We start from the raw sequence: 13,444 nt of genomic DNA on the forward strand, positions 1-13,444 counted from the left end.
ATCTGAGTGTCATACATAACAACTAACAAAACGTTTTAAAAAACTACATTAAAACTTAATTTCCTCTTCTCCACAGTTAAAAAACCAACTGCCTGGCAAAACAACAGTAACAAAAACCGAACCACCAAAATCAATGGATAATCTCCTGCTCTCTGGAAGTTTACAATAGGTAACAAAATTCATATGACACATGTAAAGTTTTCCTTTCTCAGTTTTTTTCTAGCTAATAACTATCACAAAGCACTTTCCAAATCATAAGTTTGTTCTTGTCTTCCTAAGAACACATTTAGAATTTTTGGAGTTGAGGGAAATGGATTAGGGAGACTGCTACTCCCTTAATTCAACATCTCATTATTACTTTTTCACAAAAGTCCAGTAACTGGCCTTGTCAACCTCAGTGCCCTTTCAAGACACCTGATAGAAGGTGGCCAAAACTGAGCCCTCTCCCAGCAGCTAATCCTGTTACATCAGGCTGGCAGTGTGGCAGTCTTACCTTCACACCTCCTGCCCTTCTATTTCATTTCCCTAGATTGCTCAGAATGGCACAGCTCAAAGTTCCTGGGTGTGTTTTCTGTCTTGTTAACCTACAAATGTAAAAGGTCTTTCATCTCATCTCCACATGTCTAAAACACACCAATCTTCAAAGCCTAGCTCACATGTCAACTCCTGAAAGAAGCCTTCCCTGAATCCCCCAGCTTGGGATCATGTGAATCACACATCACACACCACCTCACACATCACTCCACTGAGCCATAGTATTACCAACATCATCTTCTTGCCTCTAAGACCAGGGGAGAAGAAACCTAATCCTATGTGGGTCCATAGTCCCAGGGCACCTTAACAGACTGTCTCACAGGGTAGGTCCTCAAAAAATATCTGCTGAATAAAAAAATGATAAAATGGAAAATGACTGGCACAATATGAAATGTAAGTTTCACTTTAAAAGATGACAGATTTCAAAATTCTGAGATCAATTTTTGTTTTTTAACTTTCTTGGCTTACTTCAAAATTTTTTTTAACTTAATTTAGATAAATTTAAATTTTTTCATTTTTTATAAGAGAAAATCTCAAATATATTCAAAAGTTCAGAGAATCCTATGATGAGCCTGTAAGTCAGCTTCAATAGTTACCAACACATGACCAACTGAAGCAGACTCACAGATCCAAGAGGAACACCCAGTTAATTTGGGCCCCAAAAGGCATAGCCAGGTGACCTGCCCAATGTTATGAAACTGCGCAGTGACCTACTGGAAGACAAAGACCTATACATCCCAACATCAAACAGAAAGTTTACCTCCCTATACCAGGACCCCCAAGACTGAGTGAAACACAGGAATGAAAGGGAATCTTTTCTCAATTAATTTTTTAGTTTAGAAAATATATATGAGAAATATTAGAAGGAAAACACTCGTAGATTTTTGTGATACCTAGCAGCAAGTTAGCAGGTTTGTGTATCACAAAAACATCTCCATCCAGCTTATTTTGCCTCCAGCTGAACAGTGCCCATCACAGGTAAGCTTGTGTGATTAGGTTACCTTCCTTCTATCCTAGCTGTGGTTTTTCACTCTTTCCCAGCCTAAGCAGCACCTGTTTGCCCAGAGCATCAGGGCTCCAGTGTCTTCTGGGGCTCATCATCTACCTCATTCCCCTTTTAGAATGGGGAAAAATGGGTAGGGTCAGGGATGCCCTCTCTGTATCTCTTCACTGGGAAATAAAAGGATTAAATGCAAATATGGCTGAGGCAGTCAGTCCAATGCTGCCTTCACTAGCCAACCTTCTCATTCTAGATGCCTAGTGCCAGCACCTGGGAAGTCAAAGGAGCCTCAGTGCAGGTCCACCTGCCCCAGCTTACTCTTCTCTGGAGACTGGCATGCCCTCCTTCCCTCCTCTCACCATCTTCCTAGCCTGACCAAGGTTCAGTCTCTCACCTATTCTGTCCAATAGTAAACCCAAACTCCCTTCATCTGCCCCATGACTTTCAGATGTCTACAACAGTGAGTGTTTGGAGTTCATAACAACCTTAGTACAGATTTTCATATTGTGATGCTCTTAACTTCATTCTGAAACATAGTTATGACTCATATGTAACTTCTACCTCTGATAATGCAGTTTCTGACAAAGTAGGTCACTAGAAGGTCACTAAGTCAACTAGGCTTCTATTTCTCAACATCAAATTATAAAATTAAGTGTTCAGCATCTCTAATGAGGTCTACTAAAATAAAATCCTTCAAAATTGTTACTTCTATTGACTTTGTTGACAGAAGTATTAACTATGCACTGAACATTCAAGGAAGTGTCACCTACTGCTATTCTAGATACAAACTAATACCTAGAAAAATCACTAGGTTTCAATTGCACTGATAACTGGAAGACAATGTATCAAAACCGGACCCAAGCTAAGAAAGTAAATGAATGTATAAAATGAACTGCCTTATTAGTTTCTCCAAAAAAAGTGGATACTCTAAATTTTAACCAACAAATAACCTCTCTGCACTCTATGATTATTTCAGTTTTATTAAGCAGAAGAAAATCTAATTTATGTTGGGAGTTGAGAACATGGCTCTGTTGAGGGTATTAACTATTAATACCTTTGTTTTATGGACACTTCATCAGTCCACACATAACTAAATTCAACCCCACAAAATTCTTCCACATTCATTCATCAGTTAATAATTATAATCAGAGAGAAAGATTTTTGTTGATTATGATGCAGTGCCATACTGAAAAGATGCATATATTTACCAAGAAAAATCACTAGGTGACAACTGTATGTTTTCAACTGCACTGATAACTCAAAGAACATGTATTAAAACCTGACCCAAGCTAAGAAAGGAAATGAATGTATAAAATGAACCACCATTTATACATTTTAAACAAATGTATAAAATGAAGAGTCAAGATTCTTCAAGTCTTTAGAAAGAACTTACAGTGAAGCTCTTTATTACACAAACCATTCTGTAGGTCCTTGTCAGGTAATTCAAACATGTACTGACAGGTCCCGCTAATGGGCCATGAAATTCACAAGACAGTTTATAAATTCAAAACGAAAGGTACAGCAGCCTCAATTTTAGGAAGCTCATTTTTGTGACACATGATGAAGATCGAGCTTCTATTTCTCAATGTGAAGTTATAAAATTAACAGTGTAAGCATCAAGTTTAAGGATCTTACCTTAAGATTTTTATCTTAGGACCTTATCTCTAATAAGGTCTACTAAAATAAAATACTTCAAAATCATTACTTTTAGCATTCTTTGAAAATGTTACAGCAATTTATTAATTCTAATTTAAGTATAAAACATTTATTAAATATTTAAAAATTCAAGATTTTATTTTTAAATTACTTTTACTATCATTTTAAAATTCAAAGTTTTTGTGATTTTACTTTTATGTAAAAATTCAAGATTTTTGTGATTTGATTGCATGTAATTTTACCTCAAAAGAAAAAAACTGTAAACAAATATTAAATACTGAAATATGTAAAGGTGAGTATAATTGTATCTTCACTTTGAAATGCAGTGAAAAATTAAGATGGAATGATAGATGAACAGATGTGATTACAGAAGTAGAGTAAAATGTTAATTGTAGACTCTAGGTGGTGGGTATATAGGTGTCAAGTGTACAGTTCTGTATGTTTTATTTCAACTTTCAATTATATTTCAATTATGTTTCAACTTTTCTGTATGTTTGAACATTTTCATAATATAAGGTTAGAAAGAGAAAAATCTTAAGGTAAGATCCTTAAACTTGATGCTTAGAGCAACCTTTATACTCTTAAGATTAAGAACTAGTAGAGCCTTTACGGAGAAGGCAATGGCATCCCACTCCAGTACTCTTGCCTGGAAAATCCCATGGACGAAGAAGCCTGGTGGGCTGCAGTCCATGGGGTCGCGAAGAGTCGGACACAACTGAGCAACTTCACTTTCACTTTTCACTTTCATGCATTGGAGGAGGAAATGGCAACCCACTCCAGTATTCTTGCCTGGAGAATCCCAGGTACAGGGGAGCCTGGTGGGCTGCCATCTTTGGGGTCGCACAGAGTCGGACATGACTGAAGCGACTTAGCAACAGCAGCAGCAGAGCCTTTATACTCTTAAGATTAAGAACGAGTAGGAAATATAGCACAAAGTGACTTAAGACATATTATATGAAATAGAATGTTGCCGTTTAGTCACTAAGTCATGTCTGACTCTTTTGCGACCCCATGGACTGTAGCCCACCAGGCTCCTTTGTCCGTGGCATTTCCCAGGCAAGATTACTGGAGTGGGTTATGACAACCATATATATAGTTATATACAGTTATGACAACCATATAGAAAAGTAGCCCCAAAAAGCTGTATCAAAATATTAATAAAATGGTCCTAGGGTAGTAGGATTATGGGTGATTTCCCCCTCCCTTCTATTTGTCCAACTTCTTCTAATATAACCACATATATAAATTCTTTCTGTGTACATATAAATATACATATGTATATTCTAAGGTATTTTTGCAAGTATAATGAACATAAAAAAAAATCAGGAAAAGGGACAGTTAAATCTAACTTTAAAGAAAGAAACAAATGTATTTTGTTTTTTGTTTTTTTAAAAAAAGACTATGGGGTTTACCACCCTCACTTTTACATTCTAACCTTGGATTTTGTTCCCTCTAGTTTTTTATTCAAATACAGATACGAGTCAACTGTGAACATAAATCACCAAATCAACATGGTCCATCACTTTTTAACTCACATGCTGGTAGTGTATTAAGATAACAAACAAACTAGCTGATGCATCCAAGTGTCAGTGCCTTATTATTCTCAGAATCCATAAACAGAGGTAATAGAATAAAGCATGCAATCCACTTTAGAGGAATAAAACCTATTACGAAAGTAGCCTTTTTTGTTAAAGTCTCATTAAGCGCTAAACCAAATGTCTTACAAATTGGCCTCTTTATAGACTCTAGCCTAATTCCTCTACCTAGGAGAAGCTAGTTGGTTGAGCTCCACTCCTTTTGAGATGGTAGCAAGAACCACGTTAAGTCATCCACCTCCTTGAGACACAAGGGGACATATAGATTTGATCCCCAGGCACGGACTCAGATCTAAGTCACTTCATCTCTCAAGGCCTCATGGTCTTTCTCTATAATATCAGGGCCTGCTGAAAGGTCCCTTCCAGGCCAAAAATTCTCTGAATTTCATGCAATAGGGAAAACAGGCTTTGAGAAATTGAGCAAGGAATAGGTCTCCTTGAACACTACCTGACCTATTTGTGGGTATAGAAAATGTGGAAACATAAAAACACGTAAATTCATGAAGAGGACCAACTCCATAGAATGCCCTGCACCCCAAAAGCATCTTCAGATACAAACACGGAAACAAACATGACATCATCCTGTATTACTAAATCACGGGATTAATCCCCATTACAGGGCTTTTTTGAAAAATCTGGCAATTCCCACCCCCTCACTTGATGAACTCTAAACATACTACGAACTCTATTTTCAAAGCTAAAAAAAAGGTGGCAGAAACAATTATTACACATCATTAAGAAAAAATGAAGATAATACCTAGATTTATTCTGTCCTTGCTTCACATCTACTTTAACTGTGAGTGACTTCTTCTTAAGAAAGACAGATGAAGGCTTCAAGTCGGAATCACTATTATCAAGTTGGTTAGAGGAAGAGCTGCTCTCTTTACTGCCAGCCCTTTCTTTCTTTATTTTGTCCTTCCGTGTGTCCTTACAGGATCTCAAATCAACATCGCTTTTATCTGAGTGGGTTAAGGCAGCACAGTCTTTCTTAGATGGCTTAGAAGATTCTTTGACTTGCCCACCTTCAGTCTCTCTCCCTCTTCCAGCATGAGAACAACTGGACTCTCTGTTCACAGGGCCTTTTTGAGAACCCAATTTTCTTTCTTCCTCCTTAGGGTACTTCTGAGCTCTTTCATCATAAAAGTCCTTGTCGCCATCTGAGGTCTTCCGATATTTGTGGCGAGAATCACAGGATACTTTGGCTGCTGAACTGGTCTCTGGGAACTCCCTTGGAGCATATCGATAAGTTTGGGTTTCAAGGTTCCGCTGATCTTTCTTCTCTTGGTAAGGAGCAGAAAAATGCCTGGATTTCCACTGCGGGCTCCTGGCAGGCTCTCTGTTTTCATACCTCTCCACATCGTGAGGTCTTTTTGATGTGTGTCCGTATTTTCTGAAATCATGATCCTCAGGATACCTGTGTTGACATAAAACAATTTACATTTGCACTAGAGAGAAGAAAGTGAGAATTTATATGTGTCGAAAGTTGGGCAGCATGGCTTTAAATGCAAAATGTAGTGGAAAGTTAACCTATAATCCCTTAAGCCAGCTCATAGATGCACAAGGTTACTTACAGAAAATAGCATCTTTTAAAAAAATATATTCTAGCCATCTACATGATTTACTCTAAAAATAAACACTTCACTACTATCAGTAGACCAAAACTACATTGCAATGCTTTTAATCTTTTAGACAAAAGCTTTTCAAGGTTATCTTCAACCATAAAGTAAACAGACTTTTTCATTTGAGGCTTTATATCAAATTATGCTAGTTTAATATTTTTCTATACCTCTTCTGAAAAGAGATCCTTTTCTCAAAATCTTCAGAGCCTCTTCTAAGTGACTGAGAGTATTTTTCATCTTGTATCCTCTGGTACCTCGGTTCAGCTTCATGCCAATGTCCTTCGAATCTAAAAGAATCTGTTGTTGATCTCACAGGTGGTGTCCCTCCTTTTTCACTTCTTCTATTTCTGCGGTCATCAGGAATATATCTTCCTTGTGCTTTCTGGGGATAACAACTCCTCTGGTGCTCTCTGTAGAACATACCTTCTGAGTGTCTGGGCACATATTGAGCTCTTCTGTTACTATCATCTCCTCTTTCTGGTAAATATACTTGGGGAGGCTTATAAGTATAAAACTTTTCTGAAGAGTTTCCTCTTATGTTTGGAGAAGGTGATCTATGCTCGTAAGATCGGTAATGTATATTTTCATGAGAAGAAATCCTTGGTTTACTCTGTCCATATTTCTCATCGTCCATTCTCCAAGTGATGGGTCTTTTGGGATCCTTCCTATAGTCGTAGCCATAATGCTCAAATCTTTGCTTGTAGTGTTCAGAACTTCTAGGCACTGGTGATAAAGACCTATGTAAACAAATACAGAAACGTTTAGTCCATTCAAAGATAATACACTAAGTTGGTATTACAGTGACTTATCCAAATAAAAAGTTTGCTTTCCCCTGCCTCTTCCACTCAGATTCATCAGTATTTGATATCTGTATTCTAAATTGTTCACTTGGGAGCCTGACTATGCTTCTGCCCAATTCAACACGCATACTCTTTTCACCTAAACTAATATACCCCATGTACATATCAAAATGGGCTGAGCACAACCATCCTTCTAGAGGAGGACCAGCTTAGGTACTCAGCAGGATCCATTTTGGAAGATTGCTGACAGCAAAGTTCTGGCAAAAGGGCCCGTCAACAAAGCTTACGTCAGGTTCCATGGTCAAGTAAGAAATAAGGAGAAAGAGGGTTAGAGTCACACAATTAAGTGTGCAGGAGAGTCTCTGGAAAACCGAACATAATCTCTGAAATCAAAATGGATTCTAAGAGTTTATGTTGCATATCAAATCCAAACTCAGACCCCAAACTGATCCCACAGTTTCCCTAACTGATTGTCTATTCTCTCTACTAAGGTTATATCAAGTAGCAAAAATTACATCTTTAAACAGCATGTGGAGGTGGTAGGAGGAAGAGGACCTTAAGAAGTGGACCTCATGCTTAGTCCTTCCAGTATTACTATTGACATAAATAAGTTTTATTTCCCAGACCTGTCCCCTTATATATAAAATGAAGGAAGTGCTGTTGAATCAGAGCTTTTAATTCTGTGAATATGTGCTTTAGTGCAGCTTTAATGATCTCCAGGGACAGCATGTCCTTTCTGTAACTACCTTCTTTAACACCTGAGCACTGCCAACATGGAACCTTTCATTCCAACTGAGGAGGAAGCCTTCTGTATCTGAGGAAACCAGTCTGAGAGAAGAGAAGTACTACCATCTGCTTCAAATTTGCACCTGGGGACCTTTCCTCCCATCTGACTTGTCCAATCTCCCAACTTCCTCCCTGAGAGTTTAATGTCTTCTAACCAATGCAGCAGCTACCTTTGCAGTTTTTGTTATCAGCCCTCCCTCTGCAGCAGCTGCCACGGAGTTGAAACAACCACAAGTAAAACTCTTTCCATTTGGTGACATGTCTGGGTTCTCCCTACAAGAAAGGAGGCTGATTTATCTTCCTCACGTACATACCAGGACTTATACACTGGATTTGACAATTTCTCCCTCTAGAGTCACCAAGCTAGATGCACTGGCAAGTGCATTATTCAGCTGAAGCAGAGACTCTGTCATCCAGCTGGCTGCAACTCTTCACAGGAAGAAGCAACTGAAGACCCTGAGGGCTTCCTGGAACACTCCATCTTTTCTACTGCTAAGGAGAAAAGCTGCCAGCCAGAGGCTGAGGTCTTCCAGACTGATGAAATATTCAATCTCTTACTTTAATCCTTACCTCACAGTGAGTACTGCTTTGGTATTATACCTCATATCAGGGTTCTATTGCACAGAGCCCCTTTCTTCTGAAGGAGACTGCTGAAATAGTGGCTATCATTTACAGTTCTCCTAAAGAGACAAAAGAGACCCAAGGAGTCTGTTGGGAGACTCCATAGGTCTTTAGTGCTCTGCATGCCTCCTGAGCTTCTGTTTCAAGGCAAACTCCCAGGAAAGATAGGGACAGGGCCTCCCTAAGGGGCAGAGAGCCAATGTGTTTGCTGTCCAGGATAACGAGATAATGTCTCCTCCAAGGCAAAGGCCGGGCAGGATTCCCTACTGTCCTTAATGGGGCTTGGGTTCCTCAGCTGTGTCAGCAGCTCCCACCCTCAGAGGACTAGAGGTAATGTATGTGTGTGTTAGTTGCTCAGTTGTGAGTGACTACATGGTTGCAACCCCATAGACTGGGGCCCACCTGGCTCCTCCATCCATGGAATTTCCCAGCTAAGAGTACTGGAGTGGGCTGCCATTCCCTTCTCCAGGGGATCTTCCCAACACAGGGATCAAACCCGGGTCTCCTACACTGCAGGCAGACTGTTTACTGTCTGAAAGCCAGAGGTAACGGGAACACAGGAACATGAAGCTCAGCCGCCTGCTGAACATGAGTAATAAAGGCTTTTGTCTCTGATCCAAGAGTGCCTTGTGACACGTTAATCTGTTAGCTTGCAAGCTGGGAATGATAGCAGACCCTTTAGAGTTGGTGACAAAGAGTTCTGAGAAGGCACCCAGAAATCAGGCACTAAGCTTGGCAGGGTCTTTTGTGCTACCTCACCAGAGCCTACCACAAAAGGGTGAAACAAATGACCTCTGTGAGGCCCTCCATGTTCAAACCATTTACTTCTTTGCATTCCCTTTTCTTTCTGAAGCTCTTCCACATTATAATTTGGTCTTGAAAGTGACAAAATGAAAACTGTTGAAGCACGTTCCAAACCCATGCTTACTCTGCTTAACTAAGGACTGCTCACCTGTGCCTCCACCTGGGGGATCTAGAGCGTGACCGTGCCATCCTTTGACACGTGAGCCACTATCCTCTTTTTACACTGCAAAGAAACACAGGATTAGCAAGTTTGTAGAAAGGGCCTGTAACCTGCTCCAAAAACAGTGAATGCCACTGACAAAAAGTAACTTAAGCCCTCTGTGCCTCAATTTCCTTATAGGACCCACCTTATTGGAATGTTGTAAACATAAAATCAATTACATCAAAGATAAGACAGTTTTTTCTGTAAAAGGCCAGAGCATAACTATTTCAGATTTTGCAGTTCATATAAGGTCTTCATCATATTATCTTCTTCAAAAAAATTTTTTTAAAAAATATAAAAATCATTTGTAGCTCAAGGACCACGCAAAAATAGGCCCCAAAGGCCAAATGCATTGTAGTTTGATGATCCCTGAATTAAGTCATGAAAAAAGCTCAGAATACTGCCTGGCACACAGCAACTGCTAAATAAGTGTTTCAAAAAGAGGGAACACTCCCCCAGAATTCCTCTGAGCACAACCACTACTCCTCCTCCCCACCTTTCACCACTGGTTACGTACATATAACTGCAGTTACGTTCATACAATCACAATAAAAATATTTAGGAATACTTGATGATATATCCCACTTTTAAAATTGCTAGATAATAAGAATTACAATGCCTAATTATCATACTCAATTATCACCTAACTTCCACCAGATAAATACACCAAAACTTAAGCATGATTAGACATTTAGTTTGCTTCTGTTTTCTAAAACAAATAATGTCATATAAGTTAATTTTAGAAAACATATAAACTAGGTTTTAAAAATACATTTCAGTCTTTAAAAGAAACTGGTAGATTTAGGAACTGAATTTTTATAAAAAACACATTTGGGTATAATCTTTTATAAGTTGTTTTTAGTACAAGTCACTCAGTCGTGTCCGACTCTTTGCGACCCCATGGACTATATAGTCCATGGGATTCTCCAGGCCAGAATACTGGAAGCCGTTCCCTTCTTCATTTCAGTAATCTTCCTCAGTTCTGATACTGTAGTTAAGTAGTGCCCAATTAACTGGACCCAACTCCCTGATGGCTTTCAAAATTATTGCCATGGGTCCATGAATAATACACACAGCTACCAAAAACGGACTACAGAATGAATAAGGGTATGTCTCACATATTAGAACCTCTATTTCGCAAATTTCTGAAGATACTACAGCCACTGTTAAAATATAAATGACTTCTTGTCACTACGAAGTTTTATCACTGACTAATATAAAAAGTACAACCGTTAACTATGTGAACACAGGTTTGCAAATGGAGTTCTCATAGTCAAACATTTGCAAACTATTGCTATAATAAATTTCAGAAGAAAGTGTAAGGTCAAAGGTCTTGAACCAGATCACTCACCAGAATCACATTCAATTCAATTCAGTTATACACTGGTTCTTTTCAAAACAAAAATTGAGGCTGGGAAAAATTAGTTCAGATGTACTATGAAATTAAGACACTAAAGCAGAAAGTGTTTTCTTCTGAAAGTGAAGTTTCTCAGTCATGTCCGACTCTTTGCAGCCCCATGGACTGTAGCCTACCAGGCTCCTCTGTCCATGGGATTTTCCAGGCAAGGGTACTGGAGTGGGTTGTCATTTCCTTCTCCAGGGCATCTTCCCAACCCAGGGATCGAACCCAGGTCTCCCACATTGCAGGCAGACGCTTTACCATCTGAGCCACCAGGGAAGCCCAGTGTTTTCCTAGTAACTAAAAATATAAAAATGGGGGGGGGGGATGGGGGAAGGGATAGTTAAGGAGTTTGGGATGGACATGCACACAAAGCTTATATTTAAAATGGATAACCAAAAAAACAATAAATAAATAAATAAAATGGATAACCAACAAGGACCTACGATATAGTACATGAAACTCTGCTCAATGTTATGTGGCAGCCTGGATGGGAGGGGAGTTTAGGGGAGAATAGATACATAAATATGTATGGCTGAGTCCCTTCACTGTTCACCTGAAACCATCACAACATTGTTTGTTAATCAGCTATGCATGAGTGCTTAGTCGCTTTAGTCATGTCCAACTCTTTGAGACCCTATGGACTGTAGCCCACTGGGCTCCTCTGTCCATGGGATTTTCCTGGCAAGAATACTGGAGTGGGTTGCCATGTCCTCCTCCAGGAGGTCTTCCCAACTCAGGGATTGGACCCGTGTCTTCTGTGTCTCCTGCATTGTAAGCGGATTCTTTACCACTGAGCCACCAGGGAAGGCCCTAATCAGCTATAACCCAATACAAAATAAAAAGTTTAACAAAAGAAATATATATATAAAAATGTATTCATTTAACAAATGTCACTGAGTACATATGATTTGCCAGGCACTGTTCAAGGGAGAGAGCAGTGAAGACAAACAGAAGAAAGTTCCTGCCCTCTTGGAGCTTACATTCTACTGAGGGAACTTACAATTTAATTAAAGAAGTTTTGAGTACATACCTATTAAACTGAACAAAAATAATAAAGCCTAAAGGTTGTACGGGAGACACCAAACACAGTTGATTGTGATGAAAAAGTATAATTTTCCCAGAGGGTAATTTTTTAATTCATTTTATTTTTTGTAAAACATTTATTGAGATACAACTCACATATCATACAACTCACCTATTTAAAGTGTACAGTTCAGTGTTTTTCAGTATATTCACAGGGATCTGTAACCACCACCACAATCTAATTTTAGAATATGTGATTCTTCATGATTGGTGTCTTTCCTTTAGCATAATGTTTTCAAGGGTTTTACTATTATCAGTACTTCATTCTTTCACAGTTGAATAATATCCCACTTTACTTTACGGGTATACCACATCTTGTGATTCATTTATCTCTCAATGAATATTTGGGTTGTTTCTATTTTGGGGGCTATTATGAATAATGCTACCATGAATATTTGCATACAAGTTTTGTGTAGACACAGTTTTTCAATTCTCTTGGGCATAGACCTAGGAGTGGAACTCCTGGGTTATACAATCACTCAATGTTTAACTTCTTGGGAAACTGCCAAAGTTTTCCAAAGCAGTTACATCATTTTACATTCCCACCAGCAACGTATGAAGGTTCCAATTTTTCCACATCATCATCGACATTTGTTATGGTCTGTCTGTTCCACTATAGTCATCCTAGTGAGGGTGAAATGGTACCTCACTGTGGTTTTGATTTGCATTTCCCTAATGATGGGTAACTTCAAAATATGTAAGAAATTATTAAACTAATCATGCCTACTTTCCTTTAATCTAATAATTTGTCTAAATGTGTTATTCTAGGATAATAATTTAAAAGAAAAAAGCAGCTATATATACTAAGATGTTTATATCAGCTTAATTTAAAATAGGAAAGAAAAAAATCCACTCAAACTAATTATAATGCAAATGCCCAACAGTCAATAAAAGATTAAACAAACTTAAAATACATACATCTAGTCACTCCCTACCTTTCTCCTAGCCTTGTATGTCTTTTCCTTCACATATCTTATTAGTTCACCAGAGCAAATGACTTGCTTTTCCCTGATCAGGCCATTCTGTTCATACCACATAGATGGCTTTCACTCACTCTGCCTGACAAATCCCTATTCTTTCAGGACTCTTTGACCATCATCTCCCTGAAATTCTTTCCCTGACTTTCTTTTTTTCCCCCTGAGTTCCTTTCTTTTTGGGAATTCTGAGTTTATTCTACAATTCTGTCAATACATTGTGATTATTTAATATAACTATTTATCTCAATAGGCAAAAGAGTCCAAATAGCACATCACAGAACACAAAACTCAAATGACCTATGGACATCTGAGATGTTCAACCTCAATAGTAACTGAGTAAATACCAATTCAGATCATAACCATTC

At 38.6% G+C, this 13,444-nt stretch overlaps 1 protein-coding gene across 47 annotated transcripts in view; it reads right to left on the reverse strand.

The window, feature by feature from the left end:
- Window positions 1-13,444, reverse strand: part of BCLAF3 (BCLAF1 and THRAP3 family member 3) — a 52,067-nt gene that overhangs the window by 27,627 nt on the left and 10,996 nt on the right. For 40 of the 47 annotated variants that reach the window (XR_015158855.1, XR_015158849.1, XR_015158850.1 and 37 more), the window contains 3 exons: window positions 9,564-9,638; window positions 6,572-7,141; window positions 5,543-6,199 (listed from right to left, as the gene is read on the reverse strand). Coding sequence is in view for 32 of the 47 variants with exons in the window: in XM_086387453.1 (XP_086243579.1) it covers window positions 5,543-6,199; window positions 6,572-7,141; window positions 9,564-9,604 (1,268 nt within the window). In the remaining 15 variants the exon portion in view is untranslated. Of the gene's footprint in view, window positions 1-5,542; window positions 6,200-6,571; window positions 7,142-9,563; window positions 9,639-10,968; window positions 11,317-13,444 lie in introns of those variants that run through there. The other 7 variants (XR_015158856.1, XM_086387455.1, XM_086387448.1 and 4 more) reach the window with 3 other exon arrangements.

Source organism: Bos grunniens, chromosome X, assembly GCF_055505025.1.
Source record: "Bos grunniens cultivar Pamir isolate PY7600 chromosome X, Bosgru_T2T1.0, whole genome shotgun sequence".
Classification (NCBI taxonomy): Eukaryota; Metazoa; Chordata; class Mammalia; order Artiodactyla; family Bovidae; genus Bos; species Bos grunniens.